Below are 14,315 nucleotides of genomic sequence, written 5' to 3'. Positions count from 1 at the left end.
CCTTAGCATAGAATCATAAAATAGTTAGGGTTGGAAAGGACCTTAAGATCATCTAGTTCCAATCCCCCTGTCATGGGCAGGGACACCTCACACTAAACCATGCCACCCAAGGCTCTCTCCAACCTGGCTTTGAACACCACCAGGGATGGAGCATTCACAACTTCCTTGGACAACCCATTCCAGTGCCTCACCACCCTCACAGGAAAGAATTTCCTCCTTATATCCAATCTAAACTTCCCCTGTTTAAGTTCTAACCCATTATTCCTTGTTCTGTCACTACAGTCCCTAATGAAGAGTCCCTCCCAGCATCCTTATAGGCCCCCTTCAGATACTGGAAGGCTGCTATGAGGTCTCCACGCAGCCTTCTCTTCTCCAGGTTGAACAGCCCCTGTCTTCATACGGGAGGTGCTCCAGTCCCCTGATCATCCTCATGGCCCTCCTCTGGACTTGTTCCAACAGTTTCATGTCCTTTTTATATTGAGCACACCAGAATTGTACACAATACTCCAAGTGAGGTCTCACAAGAGCATCTTCTAGACGCAATGTCCAGCATACAGCTAGACAAGTCCATAACATGTTGGGTAAGCAACTGGTTGACAGGTCAGGCTCAAAATGTTATAGTAAATGGATGCACTGGTGGCAAGTCACCAGTAGGGTTTGAGAGGGCTTAGTTTCATGCTCTTTAACGTTTTTAAAAATGATCTGTACAGAGGAATCAAACGTACATTAAGTTTGCCAATGATACTAAATTAGGACGAGCTGTAGACTCCCTCGAGGATAGAGAGGCCTTACAGAGTGATCTATATAGACTAGAGATGGGCAATCACCAACTATATGAAATTTAACAAGAGCGAGTGCAGGAATCTGCGGTAATCCTGGTTATACATAAAAGATGTTGGAGAGCAGCCCTTTGGAAAGAGATCTGGGGGTTTAGGTTGATGGCATACTCAGTATGAGTCAACAGCATGCCCTGGCAGCTGAAAGGGCCAACTGTGTCCTGGGGTGCATCCAGCACAGCATCACTAGCTGGTCGAGGGAGGTGACTGTCTGCACTGCCCTGCCTCACCTTGAGTGCTGGGTGCAGTTGTGGGTGCCTCAGTATAAGAAGGACAACAAACCATTAAAGCGTGTCTGGAGAAGAGTGACCAAGGTGGTGAAAAGACTCAAGGGAAAGACTGATGAAAAGTGGCTGAGGTCACTTGTTGGGAAGGATATTATCCCAACACCAACAATGGAACAAAAAGGCCACATACTTACTCTATGGGGGAGTTCACTTTATTGATTTTGAAATCTTTCTATTTTATTTAGTATTTTCCTAAAAGCTACAGAGCCTGGAGGCAAATAATTACTTGAAAATGTCTACTTCATGGCCTTTGAAGGTGAGCATATCACCCCTGCACTTGTTGGAAGGTTTGGAAACATAACCATCCAAAGGTTCAAAACAAGAACAATACAAAACCAGTCCAGAAGTATTTTGTTAAAACTCATGCTTTTAATCCTGCCTCCCAGTATCATAATGGTTCACCTCATGATTTTTAAGTGTTCACAGCTGACTATGCTATGTATCAAAATAGTAATGCTGTCTCATTAAACTACCATAATTTGCAACTTGGATATGCAACATAAAATATTAATCACCACTTCAAAAGCCACTTTCATTCTATAATTTGTAAGAGATAATGCTCTCCTTAAGTCAGCTCCAAAAAGCAGCTAGTATCCACATTTTCCCCTTTTGTTTGTGTTTGAAGCAAACATATACAATGGAAACACCATTTTTTTTCATTTTGCACCAATTAGATGTTGGCAGTAGCTTGTCATCTTCTCTGACCTACTACTTCATTCTAAAGTCTGCCCAAAGAGATACTGAAGATTACCAGAGGTGGGAGATACACATTTAAGTATTGACCATGCTGACACATGAAAAAAATGGACACATACACAAAAGCATGTATCTGTCTCCCTTGTCTGAGTATAATGGGCACAACCTCATAACTGGGAGTGCTTGATACATATCATATACAGATCTGTGAACAGGGGATGCACTGCAGTAATTTCACTGCTAGCACCACAAGGACAAGTACAGCAGAGGAACATGAAATGAAAAAGGCTTGCATGTCTACAGGGACACTCTAATTGGATTCAAGAATTTTAAATCCATCTCCAAATGCAGAGAAAGCAGGGAATGACTCACCAGCCTTTCCACAGAGCATGTGGAGGTGAAATCAGCAGGGAAGATGAGGGTTATGTGGGCAGAACTGCTAAAAAACAAACACATTTGTAGTGTAAAAAAGCAAGTACAAGTAATGCATTCATACAGCTCCTAAGAGCTTCACAGTCTCTGAGAGAAAACCAGGACCACAACAGAGAAAGAGTAATTGCCACATACAGCATCACCCTAAAAACAGCAAACTGCCAAGGCATCTGACAACACAAAAAGCTGGGTTAGTCTCAGCTGCAAGCTACTTTTCATGATGCCACTCAAGCAACTGAGCTGATAAAATTTGCATACCAAGTTAGTATTGTATAAAGGAAGTGTCTGTTCCACTGTGATTTTGTCCTAAGAGCAGCAAGGACACAGGTAGAGGACTGCGTGTATATGTAGGATGACACTGGGATACATCTATTTGCCTTAGTTATTTGCAGCATGAGCTATAGCAGTCTGAGGGCAAGGCAATCTGTGCTGTTACCTCGACTCATGCCCTCCTGGACCTCTGCTGTGTGCAGCCCCCTTGAACACTCCCCTGGAAAAATACAGTATGGGTTATATTCAGGTTGCAGTCCTTTGCTTGGACAATTCTGTGCTAGTGAATAGCTCATATTAAAGAACAAAGATTATTACTTGCAACGCTGCTCTGCAATGCCATTAAGTCTTATGCGCAGAAAATTGTAACAGCCCTAGAAAACACAAGTAAACAGAAGGCACAGAGCCTTCTGTGTATAAGCACAGATAAGCATCCTTCCTGCAACATGACAGTGAAGTACACCATGAAGCTGATGTTTGATTTAAAAAGATTTAAGGACAAAAAACCCAAACTATGCAGTTTACACAAACAGTTAAACTGTAACAAAAAAGGCTTTCTGAAAAATTTAAAGATCCATGCAGCCTAGAAAATTTTTATATCTACATACCCCTACCATGGAAGACTGCAAAGATCACAAAGACTATATAGAACCAGAGAGACATATGCAGTAAAATACCGTATTTGCTGCAGTTACCCCTACACACCACATCCTCTTATTACAGGGATATAAATGTCCCATCACACAATGAAAAGGACTTACGAGAACTGTTAATCATTTCTTCACCCCACTCATCAGTATGTGCAGGCTTCAGTGCATGTTGAGCTCTGGTTGTCAGTATCGTCAATAGTAAATACAGGCTAAACCAAACACAGTACATCTAACTGACCCATGGAAAGCATTACCTACCTATATAGTTCAATGGCATGCCTCAATGAAAGCACAAAAGCCACACAATTAAAACTTAATAAAATATTAAGTGCAAGGAGCTCAGGTATGAAAGCTGACATATCAAGAACAACAGCATAGCTCTAACACTACTCAGGGAATTGTCAGTGTCTCTTTTAATCCTTTTGGGCAGTACAGCAAACTGGTAACAGGTTTTAAAAAAGGGCATTTTAATTTATTTTTCCTTCAACTTCTTCTTTAGCACTGAATGTTGGCAGTGTGTTAAAAAAAAAAACTATTATTTTTTAATCCTGAATTTCAACTTTTTTTTGTTCTCAAAATTATTTGTGGTGTACCATTTAGACCCTGCATGCATTAGAAGAATTTCTGACATTAAAAATCATTTTATCTTCTTCTATTTTTTAAATCATGATCCAAAAACAAAAGTCTCCCAAAAATTGCATGGTCAAAATACAAAATCCTAAGTTCGTTCAAGCTGTTCTCTGACCAGGGGTCTTTGAAATCTTTTGAAAACAAAGAATCCAGTTCAAAGATCAGGAACAATATATTTGTGGGTGGGGACAATGGTTAAAATTGCACAGACTGGCACTGTTTCACTTACATAGTAGCAGTAGGACTTCTGTACTTGAACCACTTGGCCAGCATAGACATAGAAGAAATATCCCATAGTCTTGCCACAGCTCCATTTCTGTTGAGTGGTTGCAGTCCTGATAGTGTAGGGCAAGATGTGCACAAAAGGCTATGTATCAAGGAATAACTTCTTCCTTTCATTGTAGCAAATACTGTAAAAACCATAGCCTCACTACCTAGGGTTTCTTCAAGACTCACTGCTGACAGACACATCCTAATGGTGCTCTGATGCACATTCCACTCTTTCAATAAGAACACACCTCTTCAACGCTAGCTGACATAGCTTTTGCGTGAATAAAATAGAAGACACCCTAAGTGCTTTTCTGATCTGATTTCAAACCTGAAAATCACATTCATACATCTCAGGGCCAAGTGTGCTCCACCCATTCATCTAGCAAGTTAAAAAAATCAACACAAAAAAGCAAATTCCAGAAGCGTCCCTGTGGAAAAAAAACCTGTAACCTCTTGTGTCTTAAGCAAACCCATAACTAAAGAGGAGGTACACCGATCTGTTTCAAGAGAGCATGGTTCTCACCACATATATTAACAAATCTATAAATTCCTTGATAAAGTATTATTCATGAGAAGCGGTGTTTATTACAATTTGTCAGGCTTTTGTGAGAACTTTGGGAAAGAGTAGCCAAATCTTAAAAAAATTATCATAGAATGGTTTGGGTTGGAAGGGACCTTAAAGATCATCTAGTTCCAACCCCTTGGACACCTTCCACTAGACCTTGGCCATTTCTGTGCAAACACTCTCATTCCAATAGAAGGATGGGGCTTAGGTGGCTGTCCTCAGAACCCTTTCCAAAGCAAAACAATTAAGTTGAAAAGCTGTTCTACTGGCAGAAGAAACCCCATCCATTGAAGAGTTATACTTGTAAAACTGCAGCACATCAAGTTCAGCCCTTAGATTATGATACCTTAACTTTCCAAGAAAAACAAGCTCTAACTGACTCATCCAGAAAGACAAACACTACTTTTGATATTTATACCTTATGAATTATTAACTTGCTTGCTGCACCTAGATCGATTTTGCATGAAAATAAGTTTCTGGCACATACCTTGAAGACTTAAAATCATGCAGACTGGAAAAGAACTCTGAATAATTGGCTAGTGCTACTGAAAAGAGCAAGTCCTGTACTTTCTGAAAGTCATAAAAGATCAAATCAAGAATAATTTTCATGAGAGTTTTATTGTGGTGGCACTCTTCCCCACAGAAGCAGAACAGAAATTATTTCCAGTGCTCAAAGATACTTAAATTGTGTCCTCAGTGCTACTACACAACACTAAAGGCGGAAAACAAACCCTATTTCAAGATGTTCAGATAAATTGTCTTCACATTTAAAGGCTTTTGCACCCAATAATAACTGAAATTTAGTCAAAAAATAACAATTGATGGATAAATAAATTGCACAAATTACTAAAAAAAAAAATCAAACTGAAATCCATGAAAATATGAAGAAGGCAGAGTAGGGTGTAAATATTTTAACAGTGTAAAACACTTTCCTGACATCAGAGTAGGGGATGAAGTTGGGGGAGCCAACATTTTGCTCCATTTTAGAACTTTTGCTTACGAAGGATTCAGTATGGTATCCCCATTTGACAAAGTGATAACAAACCCAAGCAACACATGACCAAAACACAGCCCAATGGAAATTATATCAATATGAAACCTGCTATTTTGCTGACAATGAACCCAGCTAGTGGCACTTATCTATTCTGAAATAGATGTGGATTCACTTCATCAGCGCTCGTCTGGTGACAGGCCCATTTAGCCAAACCAGTGGTTGAACTTTCATTCTTTCAGGAGACTTTCTCTGGCATCACACCAAGCTGCCGGTGTAGGCTGCCAGGAGCAAGATTACACTGCTGCTGCCTCAGCAGCACCTTTGATGGGATGAAATAACACCCCTTCTTTGGTGGGGGAATGGTGATGGGGAAAGGAGGCAAGAGCAGACTGCTGCCCCTCAGTGTGCCCCAACTTCAGGTTACATAATAGAAAAATATTTTAAATGCCATCTACTCTTATAGATATGGCCTCCATCATGGGCACAATGTCATCATCAGTATCATATCGATTAGAATTACACATCCATGAACCATTCTGTCCAAAACTGCCTGAGTTTTCCTTCCACAGACAAATGAAATTATGCTGAACTTCAAACACCCAATTCTTACTTTTTATTCTCCCCCATGCAGGTCTATAAAGCCTCTATAAAGAGAAAGCTTGTGAAAAATGTTAGCACAGTAAATATGAATTTCCGTCTTCCCTCCCCAGGAGGAAAAAAAAAACCAAAAAAAAAGTTATTTCAATTTGTATCACTTCTGTGACAGGTTGGATGGATTCCTATGACATGTGCTATAACCTTAGGTTTAGAAAAAGCTACTGTTTTGTCTCCAAGATTAACTGCAGGATTAGATAAGCACTGAAGGCTAGACAATTCAAATGTGGCAAAGATCATGACAATAATACCATGCTGTAGCTCAGTTTTCTTTTGTCAGCATACCTCCATATATTTAAGAGAGGACCAGCATCATCATTGTCCATCAGGGACCACTAAGTGAAAAGATGATGACTACAAGAGTCACAGAAATTGCTATAAAGCAGCACAAAGCAAGACTTTCTAGTTCCAGAAGAAAAAGTTGCTGTAAAGGTGTTTTCAGCTGCCCCTGAAGCTATCACAGACCTCCACTGAGAAGAGGGCCACAGGCTTGCTTCGTCAGAGCACTTCCCACCAAATGCTGCCAATTCTCTTCAGATGTACTTGCAGAGTGACAACAGCTCCTTGAGGCCTGCAAAGCAGATTTTCAACTCCTTCCCTCCTGCTGAACTTTGAAAACTCAAAGACTTCTCTGACACACTAGTAGGTCGTGACAGCGTTCAAGCTCTTCGACCCTCCGTTCTCCACAACAAATGTGTAAGGCAACCTCAGCACCTCCCTTACATTTGCACTTGACAGCTACATAAAACTACAGTATTTTCTGCACAGTTAACCTCTGCAAAATCTGCATCAGTTAAACCTGTTTATGCTGCTTTAGCACTTTTATGACGCATGCCATCAATCAGTATGCTGATGGCCGAAGGGCATATTTATATGTTAAATATGCTGTTTTGCATGAATGAAAAAGAGCAGCCACTTTTCACTGTGTAATACTTCCAGTGAAAATGGAAGTCAAGACATAAAACATGATGCAGGCTGCGTTTTAAGCATAGCATCCACAGATATTTGCCTCCACAGATGCACAAAAATTGCAGATGCATGTCAATCAGTGTTCCATCTTTATGTATACATACATAAAATGGGAAACTGCATATACTAAGTGGATACTGCACTGACAGATGCTTGAGAATTCCCCCCCCCCAAGAAACCAACTCAGTATCTTTTTGTACACAAAGCAGAAGTTCCATCTATTAGGTTTAGAAACAGGGTTAGAAATTGGACCAGACTGTTTAAGCCATCAACAACCCAGAAGGGTTACAGAGTATTCAACTAAAGGGCAATTAAGATTAAGGTCAATTTTTCACCCTTTCAATTATGTAATATCAATAAAAGGACACAGGAGAATGATGCCAAATGTAAATACGTTATCTGGCAATCAAGCTAGAGTGCACAAACAGAGAATTTCCCTACCTGCTATGGAAATAAACCCCTCCACAACTAAGTATTTTTTGCTAAAACCAGTCTTTATTCCCAGATCAAAAATTTTCTCCCATTCCTTCATCTTAAAATTTACCACTCCACACTGAGAGAAACCAACAGAGAATGGTTTCTAAAAGCCTGTTTGGGCTCTATCAGAGCCACGCCACCCTGCCAATGGCTCTCTTTCCTCTTTCCTTTACCTGTTCACAAGTTTCCACACCACAAGAGGAGTCAGCTAAGTCCAACATGCTCTTTCAGGATGAAGGGAAAATGATGGTCACAACTGATTTGTTTCAGTATGAGTTTAGCAACTGTAGAAAACATGTATAAAAGAGGATTGCTTCACCCATTCCAGATGGAAAACAAACAAACCAAACACACCCCCTCCCCCCAAAAAAAGCACACTTTTTATAGCATTTAAATTGTGACACAAATCTTTACACTTCTATTTGGAACTGTATTTTGTATTAATAATATTTTATATTCATAATAAGGATCATCGGAAGGGTTGTGGTTGGAATGGACCTTACAATCACCTGCTTTCAACCTCCTTGGAATGGGCAGAGACACCTTCCACTAGATCAGGTGGCTCAAAGCCCAATCCAACCTGGCCTTGAACACTTCTAGAGATGGGCCATACAACAGTATGCCCAAACAATGAGGCATCCATTGTAAACTGTGATTAAGGGGTACTAATGTTACAAGTGTTATTAGCATGAAAGAAATTAAACCAGAGACTTCAAGACTGCACAATGCTAAACTGGGTTAAAAGACACAGCAACCTGCAAAATAAGTTGAAACTGTTTCTAGTATGACTTAGGACTCTATTATAATAACACATCATACACAAGTTCTTACATGAATAAGAACCAAAGGAATAATTCAGAATTTTTAAAACTTCACATTTGTTTAATCCTATCTGGAAAGCTTCATCCTGGGAATATCAATCCATGTTTCACCTGGGGATTAATCCCTAGGCAAAAAGATTACTCTCTAGAGCAAGGTCAGCACGACTAAGTCCTGGATTTCTCACTCATACTGAAAACAAGCCAATAAACAGATCAGTCTTGCAACGTACTTGTGAGTCATTCTCATACATGAATGTGTCTTCATGGCCTGCCTACAAACACTCTGCTAAAGTCAGGCTTGGCCCAAAAATTCCTGGGTCATCTGATGCCAGGCTGCTAAATCTGGCATCTGGAACTTTGTATTTTTGTTCCAGCCAGCTAAAACTCTTCCTTCCTTCTAAATTACAGTATTGCTCACAATCACTGCAACAGTGTCGTCTGAAGGACAGAACAACATTCACAGACCTTTCACATCATGCTCCCTTCAAAAAAAATTATTTACCTTTGCTGCTGAGGACACATACTCATTAGCTTACAATAATGGAGAACTAAGACTTCTATTATCAAAAAGTGAACTTCATCTTGTCTGCTTCTTAAAACTGGATGACAGAGACACTGTAACTCTTATTTCTGGTACCAGAACTCAGCACAGCAATTATGATTCCTAGACTTCTGACAGCACTGTTGGTAGCAGTGGGAGAAATAACCAAGTAGCAGCAGCAGATGGGCACTGCAGGATGGGCTCATGTGCCCTTAACTCCTTAACTGCTCCTTACCACACCTGTCATGAGGACAACAGGTTTCTTGTGAAGCTTTCCTTACCAATGATGCAGCACAATGTAGTATGAAAAGTGAGACACAATCTCATTCAATGCCTGCATGGGCCACACAGGACTTGACATATCCCATTGCATTCAGGTGTGGGAAGGTGTAACAGCAGATTTATCTTACATGCCGGCACCTACATACTGCTTACAGTTACCAGCGCTGTTACCTGAAGACGCCTGCAACGGCGATTAGTAGGAAACTAAAGGGGGATTTTGCACTGAGTTGCAAACTAACAAACAAAAAGGCATACCACACTGGTTTTGGTCTCAAATCTCTAAATCGAAAGAAATTCCCCTGACTTCTGTGAAACTATTTTAGATTTATCCACAAAGCACGCTGAGTCAGAACCTGATTCAGAAATTGTGCCCTTACAGACTAACACACAGATTTTACATTATGAAACAACTCAAAGACTGGTGAAACATCCACCCTGACCTTCCCGCAATATCACACCATGCCTAAAGCAACAGGATCAAACGTCATTATTCAGATTTCAGCCGTACTCTGGAATCAGAAGAGGAATAAAGAGAAAGAAAAGAAGGTCGTGTTTATTGTTGATTTACAGAGTTAGACTCAAGAAACGCAGATGGAGACACGGCAACAACCCTCGGTAAAAGAACGGGAAGCCCACAGCGGGTGTCTGCCACGGCTGCCTCCCCCGCTAGCCCGAAGCACCGCGCTGGCTCCCCCGGGCAGCCCAACGCCCCCTCCCTCGCTCTGGGAGCCCCTCCCCGCCTGCCGCAGCGCGGCCGGGATCGGGAGGGCAGCACACGCATTCGGGGAAACGCGTGCAAACGCGTGGTCACCCGTGCAGACCCCCCGCACGCGGGCGCATTCACGCACCGTGCACGCTCCGGCACGTCCACGCAAACCCGCGAACTACTCGCGCACCACGCGTACCCCTGGATGTGTACGCACCCCGTGCACATTCAGACATCCCGCGCACGAGTGAAACCCCGCGCGCACTCACAGGCAGCGCACACGCGTGACTGCCCACGCACACTCATGCTCCGCGCACGCAGCACACCCGTGCACGCACAAGTGTGCACGGAGCCCCCCGCACCCCGCTGCCGAGGGGCTGGGGAGGGGGGGGGGGGGGGGTACTACCTGGGTCGCTTTGTGGAACTGCTTCTTGAGCCCGGCCACCGACATGGCGAGGACAGGGCGCTGCGGCCGAGACGAGAAGAGGGGAGGGGAGCCGGGGAGAGCCCGGGGAAGCCGAGCGCAGCCGCGGGGAGCTGCTCAGGTCCAACCGCCGCGCAGCCGGAGCACACTGACCGCACTCGCACACCTGGCAGAAGATGCCAGACGGCGGCAGCGACGGTGCGGAGACGCTGTGACGTCAGGGCGGGATGCACCGCCTTCCACGGGGCGCGCTAGGCCGCCCCTCGCCCCCTCACGCACGTGCGGGCAGCTCCGGTGGCCTCCAGCCCTGCGCAGTCGTTGGCTGCGGGAAGCCCTGCCCGGCACCCCCGCCTGCCCCTCAGTGTCCCCCTGCTCACGGTCTCTCCATCACCAGGCTTGCGGTCACCCTGCAAGCCCCCCCCCCCCCCCCCCCCCCCCCCTTGCTGCCATCGCCACCCCCCGCGCCGGTGTGGGCCACAGACGGGGGCTCCCTGGCCATCTTCTCCGTCCCTCAGCCGCATTAACGTGGTCTGGGTATGTGGAGAAACGTTTGTAGCCAAAACGTCTTCTTAAGGGGAGATTTGGCTGGGACCGCAGATGGTAGCCGAACCCTGGCTAACGGGGATCCCTCAAAAAGTGCTTTCTTCTCCCATGTAATGTCAGCGATGCATAGAAAGCAAAGCTAAAGCCTGCCCGTTGCAGCCTGCTGGTGCAGCTATTGGCTTGAAGGTAGAAGCCTAGGAAACAGATAAAAGTAATGTACTTTAGCAGTTCAGTGTTATAAACACTATCAGAACAGTAATTAACGGTAATTAGACTCTGCCAGCAAAAGGCTAGGCAACATGAGCAATGTGGTCCAAATATAATGATCCTTCTCTGCAGTCTGGAGGAGACACTGTGTATGTGTGCTGAAAATTAGCATAACTGAGATGCACACTTACACAAAGCTCTCTTGAAACCAGACCAGCTGGTTGAAAGCGGCCATGCTTTGCTGCCTTTTTAATTCCATCACAGCAAACAGTCAACACATGCTGGTTAAATGGGATGACAGCATTTTCAGAAGTACCAACAGCTGTTTCTAAGCTATGCGTGGACTTGTGGTGCACTACACAGGCTTGGTGCACCCAGCCAAGCTACACTGCCACACTCTTCAGGCCCACATGTCTTCTCAGCTCCATCATGTATGGGAGATGCAACTGTACCATGTACCTGGCCATCCAGAGGCAGAGCGATGCTTCCAGATCACTGACTTTTACTGACTTGATACAGTTCTTGGAAGCAACTTGCAGTGAGGGAAAGGATCTTAAACACAAGTCACGTCAGTGCTTTTGAAAGCATTACCAAAGCCGTCATCATGACAAATAGCAAACAAAGAATAACCCTCTGCTCATTATCAAGTGGCAAATTATAATATCCTTGTCCTAGGCACACTGGGGGGCACAGCTTTCTGGCCTAGTCCCAAGTCTGTGTAGAAAGACTTCCATCCACTTTAGTATTATTGGAATCATAGAATGGTTGGGTTTGGAAAGGACCTTAAGATCATTTAGTTCCCCCCCCCCCGCCATGGGCAGGGACACCTCACACTAAACCATGCCACCCAGGGCTCTGTCCAGACTGGCCTTGAACACTGTCAGGGATGGAACATTTGCCACTTCTTCAGGCAACCTGTTCCAGTGCCTCACCACCCTCACAGGGAAGAACTTTTTCCTCAACTTCTTCTGTTTAAGTTTGAAGCCATTACCCCCAGTCCTGTCTCTATAGTGCCTGACAAAAAGTCTCTCCCCAGCATCCCTGTAGCCCCCCTTCAGATACTGGAAGGCTGCTATGAGGTCTCCACGCAGCCTTCTCTTCTCCAGGCTGAACAGCCCCAACTTTCTCAGTCTGTCTTCATACGGGAGGTGCTCCAGTCCCCTGATCATCCTCATGGCCCTCCTCTGGACTTGTTCCAACAGTTCCATGTCCTTCTTATGTTGAGGACACCAGAACCGCATACAGTGCTCCAAGTGGGGTCTCACAAGAGCAGAGTAGAGGGGCAGGATCACCTCCTTTGACCTGCTGGTCACGCTCCTTTTGATGCAGCCCAGATATGGTTGGCTTTCTGGGCTCAAGCACACACTGAAGCTGGCTCATGTTCATTTTCTAGTCAACCAGCACTCCCAAGTTCTCCTCCATGGGGCTGCTCTGAATCACTTCTCTGCCCAACCTGTAGCTATTTAATATTATTTTAAAGGATGAAAAATGAGACTGCATGGAGATTCCAGGAGAGGCGTAGGAGTTCCTCATGCTAGCCATTGTGCTTTTGACAGAAAACTTCCATTGTACCTACATTTGAGAAAGGGCTTTTTAGTCTGCAAACACAGCAAGAGGTAAAAAATAGCCCTATGAAAATTATGTCATTCAAATAAAGCAAATAAAGTATTTCTGTCTTACTAAATAACTATAACTGAATGGTTACGTTTAAGGATCGCACATTTGTTGGCTATTCCAAAAGAATACATTCCTGTTTGCTACAAAATTTACATTAAAATTACATTAATAAAAGAATAAATAAGAGACAATGTTGGCACAGAAAGGTCCACACATTCAGTTTCTGGGTGATAAGCTGGAGATGCAAGGCCTCATTTTCAAGGATATTATGCCTCTGCAGCTCCCACTTCTTGTTGATTGAAAGTACAGGTATGTTGCCTGGCTATAAATCAGCCCAAATAGTGGTTCAGTGCCCTGACTCACCTTACATTACTGACTGTGCTTGTTTGTATTCTCGCAGCTGAATCTAACACCTTTACTTGTGCTCACACTTCTTTTTTTTTTCTAGAACATCTGTATTCCTGGGAGTGGAAAGTACTGTCTTTATTAAAGCACAATTTATGTGTGGCAGTGTCAATAGATTTAAAGCTACTTTGGATAAATTAAATGATGACACTTGTCGGCCAAAGAGAACTTAATTTACTGTCTACTCTTCAGTATTTCATGTCATTTATGACTTCTCCTGGAACAATCCACATGAATAATGCTTTGAAATCAGCATCAGTGAGATGAATTCTTTCTTTAATAAACTGTAGTGAACAATGACAAATTATGTTTGCCTATATCTCATTTTAAAATATTTGTATGTATTTATGAGATCTAATATTTGGATCTATATATGTTCCAACTCCAAATCCCATGTTAACATGTATAAATGTAATAGGGTGAGTACTTACTTTTATTCTGTATGGCAAAATAAAATTCTAACAATAAAATAAATAAGGAAAATGTCATTGTTGCATATCCAAGCAGTAACCAAATGCAGAAAGTGCAAGCCTTATCCTGCCTTTTGTGCACATTGTTATGACTTTAGTTGTTAATCACTGTCATTCTTACATAACACGTAGTTTATTCTGCAAGTTTAGAGCTGCATGCTACTCTTCCACCAGTTTGCATTGTCTGATGACTTCAAAAGCAAAAATCTTTAGTAACTTAAACCTTTCATGCAAGTACAATGGCAAACAGTACATAGGAAATAACCTGTCTGTCACAGAAAGAATTGAATTTTTTATTATTGAGGAGCTGTAGTGTGACCTTGTAAATACTGATGGTGTGGTAAAGATCTCATAAGAAATGCTTTTATTAACCTACATAAAAACATCATTCCAAAGAATTTGGAAGAACGAGATTCTTCTGCATTCTGCCAGTTGCCCAGTCGTGAACTCTTCAGTTTTTTTAAAGCAAGCAGAGAAAAAAAACAGGAAAAAAAAAATTTAAATGATTTTGTACTTGATCTTCAAAGGAGCAGCTAATTTGAGGTAGTTCTTATGTAAGCTGCTGATTC

The 14,315-nt window shown here is 42.9% G+C and overlaps 1 protein-coding gene across 1 annotated transcript in view; it reads right to left on the bottom strand.

Annotated features, from left to right (window-relative positions):
• Nucleotides 1–10,588, bottom strand: part of SH3GL2 (SH3 domain containing GRB2 like 2, endophilin A1) — a 97,376-nt gene extending 86,788 nt beyond the window's left edge. The window contains exon 1 of the mRNA XM_061441202.1: nucleotides 10,487–10,588. Within this exon, the coding sequence (XP_061297186.1) occupies nucleotides 10,487–10,531 (45 nt within the window). The 5' untranslated portion in view covers nucleotides 10,532–10,588. The remainder of the gene's footprint in view (nucleotides 1–10,486) is intronic.
• Nucleotides 10,589–14,315: the final 3,727 nt, after the last annotated feature.

The sequence above is a fragment of the Pezoporus flaviventris genome, unplaced genomic scaffold (assembly GCF_033815535.1).
Source record: "Pezoporus flaviventris isolate CSIRO_AGI_PZ_B2104156 unplaced genomic scaffold, CSIRO_AGI_Pfla_v1 ptg000212l, whole genome shotgun sequence".
Classification (NCBI taxonomy): Eukaryota; Metazoa; Chordata; class Aves; order Psittaciformes; family Psittacidae; genus Pezoporus; species Pezoporus flaviventris.
This window is presented reverse-complemented; position numbering and strand designations above follow the sequence as displayed.